Source organism: Lepisma saccharinum, chromosome 29 (genome assembly GCF_977018435.1).
Source record: "Lepisma saccharinum chromosome 29, izLepSacc3.1, whole genome shotgun sequence".
In the NCBI taxonomy this organism is placed as follows: domain Eukaryota; kingdom Metazoa; phylum Arthropoda; class Insecta; order Zygentoma; family Lepismatidae; genus Lepisma; species Lepisma saccharinum.
In genome coordinates, this window is record NC_139257.1 from 33,753,068 (window position 1) to 33,766,695 (window position 13,628).

Consider the following 13,628-nt stretch of genomic DNA (forward strand, 5'->3'; position numbering starts at 1 on the left):
GCTACCCCGAGCTTCTGCCTGCTGCTCGAACCTTTACTATGGCAGAAGCTCTCCTGTGGGGGTTCAGCTGAGCGTTTGCACGAGGTCGGCTGACTCGCGGTTTCTCTTTCTCAGCAAAATAATTTGCTGTGTTACGGACACAAATACATGACTTCTTGTGTAGAAATTTCAGCAAAAAATTGTCAAAAGGTAAAGACATTGTTTATTGTCCATTCTCGAGGTAAATGCCGTACATTACTGGGGGTTTACTCATCCTGTGCACTATAGGACCAACCACACCTGGTTGTGACCTTATCTAGTGTTTAAAAAAAATAATTAAAAATTTTAATTTAATTTGGATGCGTTACCCCCACACCTCCTATACGCCTTCATGGCGTAGTGCTAAGCACAGGGGAGAACTTTATCTTTTTTTTAAAAAAAAAATGTGTGGATGCAGGATTGATAAAATTCATGATTTTTATTTTTAAAAATTATTTTTGATAATTTTTTTTATTTAAATCATAATTTTATTCAAATCGATTTGTATTTAAAAAAAACATACATGCTTAAAATTGCTTGTATTTTTTTTGTTTCGTACATATACCTTATTTTATAGAAAGGACTTTTCTGTTAAATGGCCTTGTAAAATATTTGAATAGTTTGATTAAAGCAAATAAAAAAAATATCTAAGTAATATCTGTTTATTAATTATTTTATTTTACTCTGTTTTTCTGCTACTTTTGGCTAATTGCAAGGATTGGGATGAGTGCTGATATAATGAAATTGATGAATGGACACTCACAAACATCCATGTCCAGCTGGGATTCGAACCTGGGAACCCTGGAATCGTAGCAAGATGCTCTAACCACTCTGCCATTCTGACGTACTATATAATTGTAACTGAAAATATTTTCTTGTATTTTTAGCTGAATTTTGGAGATTTTTTTAAAGTGATAGTTTGCAAAACATCAGCTGCCATGTGTATTAACAGGTTAAAGATTATTACAGTATTTATGGTTTAACATGATTAGTATATTGTATATTATTCTACACAAAATTTTTGCTTTTTTGTGTGTAAAAAGTTTTTGAATTTTAAATAAAAAGAAATTTAAGTGTGTTTACAGTTTACATATTACATTTCCTTTCGTATGAGCTTCACCACATCAGTGCATATATTTTGTTTCCTCTCTTTTCCTTTCTTGGAGCCTAATAAACACCATTCAATGATTACGAGAATAATGTACTGTCCCCAAAAGGGATTCTGATATCTACAAATTCCTTATGTACATTATTTTATAAATCATTTCTTTAAAATGATTTAAATTGCAATTCCAATCAATCAATCATATATGGACGACATGTGAAATAGCATGAAATGTCACCTTTTTGTTGTTTTCCATTTCCAGAAACTGGCCGAGTCAGTGGTACTGGAAGACACAGCCAGCAACATAATTGAGTTACGATACTATTCACAGTGTTTAACAAATGTTAACAGAGAAACACGTGAATGCAAGAACTTAAGAGTTAACAATACTGTCACTTTTCGAGTAGATGTTAAGGTGAGTTCTACATAACAACTTTTGTTGAATGTAAGTATGAAATTGCCTTTCATATAGATTTTGATTCTGGGTGCTTATCATTTTTGCCAACTCTGTATTTAATAAGTAATTTCTAATTTATAATGTTGTTTTGTACAAATAGATATTACCATATTCAGTTATTATTATTATTATTATTATTATTGTAATCTAATGGTCCTGGGTTCGATACCCGGTGGAGGCACATAGTGGTTCGGATCCCACTATAAACTGTAGGTCCAGTCCCCAACAGCCTTACTGTGCACAAAGTGGACTTACAACACCAAATAAAACCAAACCAAGTTATTATATTATTATTATAAAAATGTAGTGAGTGAGACAGTTGGTGGTGCTCCCTAAATTTTTTTATCTGGAAGAAAATACTTATTATACTTCTCACTTTTGACTGCAAATCATTTCCTAATTCAAAAATTATTTACTAACCAATTACACTTCTACTCTTGATGTTGATACAAATGTAGTGATGTTTAATTCACCACATGAGATAGTTGCTGTGAGAACAGTTTTTCAGGTATAAATTTTGTTATGTATACTTTAGTTGTCAAATAAATAATAATGATGCGGGCAACATATACACAAAATTATTAGAGATGAACAGTGGCGTAGCACAGTTCTCTGGGGCTCCACTGCAAGTAAACTATTGGGGGCCCCCCTTAGTGAGAAAAAAATATCGAGATGATGCCAGAGTGGGATGGAAGCACAATAGTTAGGTACCCCCCCACCCAAAGTTGTTAGGGGCCCCCCCTTAGTGAGAAAAAAATATCGAGATGATGCCAGAGTGGGATGGAAGCACAATAGTTAGGTACCCCCCACCCAAAGTTGTAAAGTAAATTAACTTTTACTTTACCTTCCCATTTTTTGTCATCGACTTAGGCTATATATCAGTGTAGTAGTTTCTTGAAACTAAATCAGGATGGTCTGAATCTCTGACATTACTGGAAGAAGAGAAATTAGAAATATTTTCTCTTACTTTCCTCCTTTTTGGTGGAGGAAGGGGGAGTCTCCACACTGCCAAATGTTTTGTTCCTAATTCTTCATATTTTTTGTTTGAAACATTTTTAAAAATTAGGTTACACATAATACACATATATTTAAAAATACTCTTAGGGGCAAAGCGTTTAAAGGATAGTAAACACCCCTTTCTTGTACTTTGAGGTGAATACACCTTCAGCCCTAGAAGCCATCCACTGGCTGTGTCAGGACATGATTCAAAGGAAGAGCCACTGACATTATGTTTCTAATACAATAGTGAGTTATATACTCTTTTGACTGCAAATCATTTCCTAATTCAAAAATTATTTACTAACCAATTACACTTCTACTCTTGATGTTGATACAAATGTAGTGATGTTTAATTCTAATACAATAGTGAGTTATATACTCAAGCAAACTTATCATTTCAGTTATTGGGGTTGAACCGGACCTCTAGATTGTCGATGGTGACCTAACATCATAAAGTCAATTGCAATCTGCTATGAAGAAATCACAGTGCACTCCATTCTTGAGAGATAGATAATAAAGCAGCAATGGGACTCTATTCACTGAAAATGTGTCACTCAATGAAATGCTGATTAGAAGGACTGGACCCTCCTTAAAAAAAAGGGTTGTTACCGCATGAGCACGGTGTTTAATTTTGGTGTTAGTGGACCTTAATATTATTATTCATAATTATAACGATGCCATTTCTTTTCAATGGACCACTGATATTTCTTAAAGACTTTTCATGTAACAAGAACCATTTTGTTAATAGATCATCAAAGCTCGAAGAGTATGTGTGTGTGGAGGGGGGGGGGTGCTATCCCCCAGCTAAGAAAAATATCATACAGCTAGAATAATACAGAAGGTTGATCCGTCTATATGTGTCCGATTTTTCCTACTTTAGGAAAAACCACGGGACCACCAGCGGTTGCTCTGGATGTGAGCACCATGGGTCCTGGCAATAGCCCTGCACCGTAACTTCCATTGTAGGAGGCTCCGTTGAAGTACAGGAACGGGAATCTTGAGCCACTCCTACTGGCAGGCTTTCCAGAGGCCACGAACAGTGGTGACACGACGAGATGCAGGTGCTCTTTTCAATAGGCCAAACCCGAAAAATCCATGGGACTGGCATCAGATGACTTCACTGGTATCTCCTGGAAGGGAATATCCTGGATGCTGGTGTCTGCCGCCATTTGTTGCAGAAATATCTGTGCAGAACGATATCTATGTGATGAGGCCTTATCCATATGCACATGGACCTGATTTATTGCATTTCCATACAAAAGGTGCAGATCGTCTGTATAAATTAGTGTGAGGATATGTTGCTGATAAAATGCGGAGTTGATTTTGCAGTTTTTAGGCACCTGCCGAATCGTTAACTTGCCTTCATAGCAGTACACACGACAACCACAAATCTCATAGCGAAACTTGCTTTGCACTGATGGATGAAGTCAGGATGGGTTTTTGCGTCTCGTGGGGTGTACGTTACGGCTTGAATTTTACCACAATCGGATAGATAAATCCATGCTTCATCGAGTGTAGCAACAATCTTCCACTTTTCCCTTGATAGATGGCGTTCGTAGAGACGCCTGCAGTGAGTCTTTCTCTCCCTTCGATGGGCCGCAGTGAGGAAGTGTCCACGACTTTTAAACACCATCCCGAGCTTTAATTTGTCACGTAGGTTGCGGTTCACAGTTAACTGTGCCACGTGCATTCGTCTTGCCATCACACGTTGCGTAGGAAGGTTTTCCTGTAGGGCCATTCGGTGCAACTTCCGAACTACAGGTGGAGTCACCACAGTACACGGTCGCTTTCTACTCCCCTTTGTGGGTGAATGAAGTGCTGGAACGTCATGGTATTTATGTCTATTAATTATATTCTTGATGGTCGTTAACCCCAATGCACATCCATTTTCCCCGCACTGGTTTTCAATCTGTGTCACGGAAAACTTGGCGTGGAAAAGTGCTACGACATAGCCTTCCCAAAATCGGTTCACCTTGGGAGTCATGATGCACACACCACACACACGCGAACTTGGCGCGATACTAGAGGCCTTTGGCTTTCACCTACTGTTTGAATCATTCAGATCGGTCGATTCTGTGAGCAGGGGTGAAGGTTTAAAATCGAACACATACAGACGGATCAACCCTCTGTAATGTGCATAAGCATCCTCCACCTACTGCATTGTCTTCACGTTTATCCATGTGAGGATCCTTCCTTCTATCACCTAACTCAAACAAGCAAATTCACAGCACTGAATTTTCACTTCGAGCACTTTATATATACCCTCATGGCAGAATAGGGGCTACTGGACTTAAGGATAATTGCCCTTGCACTTCACCTCCTACTGAGTTTCTTGGGCATATTTGAAGAGAAACGTAACAGGTGTGGACAATATGGGAGGTTTATCTGAGATCTTATTTCAATTTTATATTGAGGCATGGGGCCTCAAGCGTCAATATTTGGTGGGAAGTTACATTTTAAATATCAGGTTTAAAACTAATACTGTATTACTTTTTGGTGAAAAAAAAAGTTATGAATTATCAAGTTTGTTTGATGAGGTATTGTGTAAGAATAAGGCATCGACTGGTTGAGCAACTGAACATTTCTACTGGATTCATAACTGTAATACCCTAAACTACGCTATGTTTATGACAAACTGTGTAGCTACGTATAATGGTATGAGATGAGAAAATTTACCTATCGATTGCCATCTGTGAGCAAGTAACTTAATTCTGCATTTCGGAGGAGACCCATATGTCAAGTTGCCTTTGGCTGAGACAATACGTCAATGCTTCTTATTACAGATGTCGTCACATGATATGTTACTGGAAACCAGATTTCTCTTTCATATATTCATTTTAAGTAAGGGACACTATCTGTTGAATTTCTGGTATTATATAAAATTTCAGGAGCACAGAGAGAGAAAATTGCAGGGCCCCTATACTCGCCCCCTGAAATTGTGCTGGTTGCAGGGGCAGCTGCTACTCCACTGGAGATGAGCCAGTATTTTATCGGCATTTGTTGCTGATATAGGCATATTAGTGTATCCATTTATTTGTAAAATGGTGAATAATTTTACTGATTAAATATTCTTATAAATAACTTGTGCCTTAGTACAAAGTTCTTCAATTTTGTTATTGTGTTTGAGAATAACTAACTCTCTAGCCTTCTTAAACCCGAAGGTTTATGGCTGCAGCAACACAAGCCATCCATCTGTTCCTATCATGGACAAGATCAATCCAATCTTTTCCATCCTTACCGATTTCCTTTAGGTCTATCTCAACGTTATCTCTCCATCTTCGTCTTGGCCTTCCTACAGGTATCTTACCATCAGGTTTCCCAACAAGAATCTTGTAAACTCTTCTTTCCTCACCCATTCATGCACATTTCCTGCCCACCTAAGTCTTCTAATCTGTGTAGCATGGTTTAACTTTATATGTATAACTTTGGTTATACAGACATTATTAATAAACGAGGGAATGAACCATTTGTGTCCTACTTGGAACCTTTTTTATTTTATAACAGATCAGTAATATATTGGTATCAATAAATGTTTTCTTTTTGCTTTCCTTTTATTCTCTTTGTTACTAATTAATATTCAACAATGGTTTATTGTCTTATTTTGTGTGGTTTAGTGTTAGCTGATCCCCTTAGATATCCTGGGAAGGGCATGGATTCCAATTTACCCTTTTCTTTCTCTATTTCACCAATTCTTCATTTATCCTGTCGCCATTGTTGAAATTATCTTGGAGATGTAGAAATACGTTTTACAATAACCAAAATGTGTGTACAAATAAGTGTATTATTGTATCTTTGCCTTTCAGCTGCTTGCATGCCCGCAGAATGCAAATGAGTGGAGAGAAAAGTTTCAAATCAAGCCACAGGGTTTGGATGAAAGTATAGAAGTGGAAGTGGAAATGGTCTGTAGTTGTGATTGTGAGGATCCAGAAAAAAGCACGGTAAGTATGCGAAAATTCAGGCAACATTCAGTTCTTGAAATGTAATGTTTTAGATATTGTGAGTTCTTGTATAGCTGAACAGTTAGCACCCTTTAGTGCAAGTGTTCCTAGGTTTGGTACACAGTGTAGGAGCTCCAAAATGTGGTGTGGTGTTAAAGGTGTATCATATGATTATAACCCATAGTGCAACAGTCCATTGAGGGTCCAGGCCTACCTACTGACTGCCGGCCTCACTCCGACCTGATCGTATCCAACCATTTACGGTGTGTGTGATCAGCAAGATGAACTCTCAGTCTTTGTTGTAGGTTTTCATGACTTGGTTGCTCTACTCCCCAATTTCCTCATGATGGTGGGTGGCCATTAGTCCCATGCACAGGCCGAAATCTCAGGAGAAAAGTTGTTAAGCTCTCCCCTGGAGACTCGAACCTGTGTGCATCTTGTAGCCAGAGCCCAAAGCATGATGCATTAGACCACATGGCCACCATGTAGGACATAGCATGTGATTGACTACGGGAAGTATTCTCCCCTGCCCCTCCTACACCACATAATTTTTCTGATGCCGTCCCTATGTTGAAATGACAATTTTTTAATTTTTTTTTACAGGATTACGTGCAGAACAGTTCAGCTTGTGGTGGTGATGGTGACTTTAGTTGTGGAATCTGCCAGTGCAAGGAAGATTATGTTGGCAAGAAATGTGAATGTAACCGTGCAAGTTTAAATGAGTTAGACAGTGAAGATAGCTGCCGCAGATTTAATGATTCCGATGAGATATGTTCAACTTTCGGTAAATGTAAATGCGGTGTTTGTGAATGTGAACCAAGGAAGGATCCCAATGAAGTAAGTACTACTTTGTGTCCTGGATATACATGTGACAGGAACTTTGAGGGAGATTTCACACCAAAGTGACACATGTCACTTGGCAATGAAATAATCAATTGGAATGTTTCACTCTGCAGCAGCATGACATGCTGCACAAGCCTATATTTGATTGAAATCCTCAAGTGACACATGACACCTGTCATTTGTCACTTTGATGTGAAATCTCCATAACGAGTTTTCGGAATATATAAGTAGAGCTAGAGAGTCTTTATATTTTTAAGATAAATGTACAATTTCACATTCTTTGCAAAAAAAAATTTAGTGCTTATAAAATTTAATGACACACTGTCACTATTCATAATCACATTTTGTACAGTGTAATCTATTTTCTGTGCAAAAACAGAGGAATTTTACACTGAAGTGACAAGCGACATCCCCAGTGGTGCATCCAGAACTTATAGTTGAGAGGAGCGAATTTTAGTCAGTTACCTCACCTCACCGAGAATCAATTCTAACCTACACGGCCGGTTCAAATCCGGGAACTTTTCTAATGTTGGAAGCAGCCCCAGCGCCGACCCAGCGTAGAATAACATGGGTACCTGGGGGAAACCCTGGGGGGTAAAGGCGGTCAGGGGAGTGATGCTGATCACATCACCCCCACTCACGACCGGATCAAGAAAGTGTGGGGCGTTACCCCCACACCCCCTATACACCTTCATGGCATGGTGCTAAGCACAGGGGAACACTTTACTTTTTTTTTTTTACCTTTACTTGCACTGTTTTATATGAACCATATATGGTTCTCTTGGCAGAAACCATACCACGTTCTAGAAATTAGCAGTTTTCTTCTTCTTTGCAAAAATTGGGCTCCAGGGCTGGAATAGATCATTGCATGTTGTTATTATCATAATTATTCCCATTGTCACGGTAAACTGAACAATCAGATATGAGAAGTTAATCGAATAAACAAAGAAAGAAAAACCTATTTACTCAAGGGGTCTCGGGTTTGGTCCTCTTTTCAGGCTTCTTGCAGAGTGGTTTGGATCCAAATTTAAACTGTAGGTCCAGTACCGATTAGCCTATCATGAGCAAGAAGTAGATTTAAATATAACTTCAGAGAATTATTCTCGAGCCTGTTAAATTTGGCGAGGAAAGACAGAAGAGTTGAGTCTATACAAAAACATGGCAGGTGGGAGGGGCGATCACCCCTATCGCCCTCCCTGTAGATTCATCCTGAACATCCCACCTGACATCAAAGCAACATGTCACTTGAGAAAAACCTTAAAAATATTTCACGTTATTTCGCACCAGTGAGTGACATTGCATACTGCACATGTTACTTGTCCTTATATGTCCGTAAACCATGTCAGTTCAACCTGTTTGTCATCCTTGCACAACAAATACTTTTTATCAGATGGGACAGGGAGAAGGGGATAGTCCATATGTGAAGTAATGAAGAAATGTCACTTGTCATTTTGGGGTGAAAGCATCATGTTGCGTGTCATTTGTCACTTCAGTGTGAAATATCCTTATACACTGATGTTGCATTAATTTCAGAATGTAACCAAATGCCAATTGCATTCAGATTATCCCTTTATCAAAGATTGACACTATTTACCTTGTTTCTTTGCTTATATGCAGTGGCGTAGCATGACCATTTCGAGTGGTAACACCAAGATCTTTTTGTGAGCATAATATGAATAACACAAATCACAAACTTGTGGCACATGCCAGTATAAGTACCGTACATGTCTATATTATAATTTTCGGTACATTATAACATTTTTAGAAGCATAAAAATACAGGGTTAGCCAAATTATGTTAACAATTAAATGGGAGAAACCAATCCAATAATGTTAACATAATTTTGACTAACCCTGTATATTACATATGAAATAAATTAAAATAATATACCTTACACAACCTTGTACACTAGATCCAACCTTCTTTTCTTCTTTTCTGCAAAAATGTCTATAACCCTATCAAGAAATGCTAATAAGGACTTCTCAATTGCCAAGGAATTCAAGCATGACAGGCGATTGTTGTACATGGAATTCCTAAGATAGGTTTTGATTCTCTTCAGGGTGCTCATACTTCGTTCACTGCTGGCTGTAGTGGTTGGTATGGTCAGCACTAAGCGGAGTAGTTTTGTTACTTCCTGATAGACTGAATCTAGACCATTTGCAACAAAATATTTCAGGAGATCTTTAGGAGCCAAATATTTTGTTTCATTTGCATACACATTATGAAGTTCATTTTGTAGTTGGTTGCTATCAAAGAATTTATAATGCTTTACTAAGTTATCTACTTTGTTCTGGGGAAATGTTTCGCTATAGTCTCTAAATTTATTTTCATACACCAATTCCATGAAATTTATACGTGGAAGATCTTCAAATCGGCATATCATTTGAGTAGTTTGAGAATCTATAATTTCAAAACACAGTACTCTCAAAGTGTCTTTCTTCTTAGCATCATATATCAGATTTTCATTCAAGACCATGCTGTTCTCAATGCAACTCTCAACAAAATCTTCGTTCCTTAGGTTTTCTATATTTTTGATGACAGCATTTATTTCCTTATGACAAGTTAATATACTCACTGTAGATGACTGTAGGAGTTTGAATAGAGGTTCAATGTGTACAAAACAAGCTTCGAAAACACAGAGCAGATACACAAAAATTGGATCATCCATATATCTCTTGAGTCCTACTGCGCAGTTCACAGTTTCATGGTCCCATACACCGCCATCATCATCGATAATTTCATTGAAAGTGCAATACAGTTCTGTGAAATGCTTTTTAATGGTGAAAACTGCTCTCGAATGAAAATTCCATCTTGTACTGCTGGCTTGTGGGAACTTAAATCCTTTTTCAGTTAACAAAACTGTTCTTTTTGAAGACTTACTGAAGAAATTGTGAAAAGCAGCAAGGCACATACAAATAAACAAACTTGTTTTATAGTTTTCGATCCATGTAAAAGCACCAAATTTAATTGATGGGCATAGCAATAGATGAAAAGAGCACATGGGCAAAAGTATTTCATCAGTTTTTGAACTCCTCCTTGTCTACCTGCCATTACAGAGGCGCCATCATATGTCTGACTTACAACTTTTTTTCCGTCCACATCCCACTCAAGTAAAACTTGACGTATTATTTCTGATAATCCAGAAGCAGATTTGTTCTTCGAAACGTCATAAAAACCAACGAACCTTTCTTCTACTCTGTCATTTGTGCAATATCTAAATATTATGCTCATTTGGCTCTTACAAGATACATCTAGTGTCTCGTCGGCTTGAATAGCAACGAAAAGAGACTCATTTATTTCAGTTTTGATTTGTTCATTTAAAGAATCGGTTATTACCTCAATCAGGTCATTTTGAATGTCTGGCGATGTTCCTTTTAATAATGAAGTTGACTGCAAATGATCTCTAACAATTGATTCATTTTGAGCTAGCAGATCCAACAATTCCAAATAGTTTCCTTTGTTGGCAGCACTCCTATCCTCTCGGTGCCCACGGAAGGCTAGCTCCTGTTTGCTTAAATATATTACTGACTGAATGAGTCGCCGTAAGTATTGTCTATTTGAAAACACAATCTCATTGTGTTTTTTTGCCTGAGGTCGGACAGCTTCCGATAAAGCATGATCTACGCGTGTTTTGCCCAGCAAATGAAATGCCTCACTATACAAAAAATGATTTTTGGAAGACTGGTGTTTCATAGCTTTTTTAATTAGATTACTCAAGTCAGAAATACCTTCCTTACACCATTCGGAGTCTTTGAACCCAAACATAATACATGTGTAGCAGAACATTTTGTTTTTTTAAGCGCACCCAGCCAACCAAGGAAATCTTTCATACCACGAGTACTGAAAACTACGAACGCGATTTTTACCGACTTCTTTAATCGACAAAAGCGGTGTTGGTCTTTTAGATTTTAATACGCATCGCTGTTCATATGATAAATTACCCAATGAAGTTGTCATTAAGAAATTTAGTATGTTTAAGTCTGGTAAACTTACGTCAGTCATATTGCTTTTTGTAGCACCACACAACACACAAACACACAAAGAAAGAAAAACAACACAGCAACTCCTCCCTGCTTCCCCGTGCGAGAAAAAAACAGCAGGAAATCGGTTTTCGTTGCAGGAAGGGTCGCATGAACCCTGGAACCAATCAGGTGCTCATACGCCAGTGTAAAAGGGAGCATTTCGCACGAGCTGTAGAGATCCAAGGTTTCCCTCCAGGCAGCAGAGTCTTCTAATCTGTAAGGCAGAGTCCTGTATGCCAAACCTACTCAGCGTCCAGCCAGCAAAGGCACTGGAAAAAATCTAGCTAGACAGCTGTTAGCGGAGCGTTGTAGGCGAACCGAGATAAATAGCTATTATAATGCTACATAGGTCAAACATATGTACTATTAGTAATGTTTTACTTTTTATTTACAGGATGCATGCATTTTTTCCTCATTTTAAATAAAGGGAACACCGGGCGTATGGGCGTTCATTAACGCTACGCCACTGCTTATATGTAGAGATTTATAACCAGTGGTATGGATAGTGAGGTTGCATGATTATAACTCAACATACTTTTGCCTCCATAGCACAGCTATCTGATGGGAGAATACCCAAAATCATACTTCATGTATCAGTTTTCGTACAGTCATAACAAAATGTCAAAAAAATCTGATGTTGGCTTTCTAAGCAGATTTGACCCCTAGTATGAGTTCATCTTTGTGTGCAATAAACTGATACATGCTATATGATGTTGGGTTTTCACTCATGAGATTATTGTACTGTCCAGACGTCTCTTGATTGTCTTGAAAACAGAAGATGACTAGAATCAGTAGCATGACCATGATTTTTGAAAGGGGAACTTATGCTTTTTTTTTAGAAGTCTGCCATGGATTTTGCCATATTTTCCAGCATTTAAAGTTATTTCTTTTAGACATGCTACTAATATCTTCAACTCAGATAGCCATGCTGCAAGATAACATGATCATCTTCCCATACAGGATATTGAAGTTTTCTTTCTCTCTGACAAAAGGCACTTTCCGTAAGTCAAAAGGAAACACACGAATGAAAATAACTTTCCTCGTGGACCTGGTGAAACCAGTTATTATACTGAATTCAGGAACACATTAGGTGAGAGCAACAGTCACAGTGTTTTCACTTAGAGTATGTTTCCAGCAAAATCAAAACCCTATTTCAGACATTTCTTTCTCAATTTGACCACATTTTAAGAACAATTAAGGCACCCTCATCTTGAACATGTTGCATCATGTTGCTCTCTGTTCAAATTACATTTTATTTTCCAAACTAGTGTCATTTGAAGTCACCATGGATGTCTCTTGTCTGCAAGTAGCAGATGCTTTTCACAGAACAACCCAACCTCCCATTTGGTGCATTTCATGCAAGAACGAACTTTATGCATTGAAAGAAAATCAACTTTATGAACACCATAGTGAATTTCACAATTGCCATGACTTGTTTAACATGTTGCACTTGGTTGTCTTTCAGAACATGCCCAAGCTGATATATGTAATGTATATGTAATATATGTAAAACAGCTTAGTGGTGCAGATTCCACTTTAAACTGTAGGTCTAGTCTCAAAACAGCTGGACATGGCATTATTTATAACATGTTATTCTGACTAAAAATACATAGCATAGATATCTCATTCTAAATACTACAAACATGACTAGAAATAACCAAATACAATCACAACACCAGAAGGAAAGGTAATTACTACCAGAAACAGCACAGACTCAATATCTCAAAACAATCACTAGGGACATTGAATTTTCGCGATACGCGAAATCGCGAAATGTGAAAAAAGGATGCAATTTTGAACATTCTGGACGTAACTACACCCCCAATGATGAAATATGCATGAGTTTTATTCGCGAAGTAATGCGAAATGTGTGCTTTTCCACGAAATGAACGCTTTTTCGCGAAATAACCGTGAAATATCATCAAATTAAGTAGAAAACCGGCAATCGAGGTTGTGCGTGCAAACTGTCGATTTGTAACGAAACGTTTGCCTAAAGTTTCCTACCACTTGCAGCTGAAGAACATTTTATCTTCGATCACATCAGGAAGACACTGCAAATTGGGATTTCCCATGCACATAATCTCAGTTCGAAAACTTCGCTCCCTGTCAATCTGCATTCCTTTCTTCCCCCGAATGTCTACTCAACTTCCAGTTTCATTGAACTTGCTAGCTGTAGCAGCGATAAGATTAGTCTGTTGTTTTTTTTTCCACTGCTGGTATATACCACTGATCTAACATTTTATTTA

General features: G+C 37.8%; 1 protein-coding gene across 1 annotated transcript in view; it reads left to right on the top strand.

The window, feature by feature from the left end:
* LOC145981244 (integrin beta-PS-like) overlaps positions 1-13,628 on the top strand; it is a 79,617-nt gene that overhangs the window by 32,993 nt on the left and 32,996 nt on the right. The window contains exons 9-11 of the mRNA XM_083114396.1: positions 1,386-1,538; positions 6,383-6,517; positions 7,121-7,354. Coding sequence (XP_082970522.1) covers positions 1,386-1,538; positions 6,383-6,517; positions 7,121-7,354 — 522 coding nt within the window. The remainder of the gene's footprint in view (positions 1-1,385; positions 1,539-6,382; positions 6,518-7,120; positions 7,355-13,628) is intronic.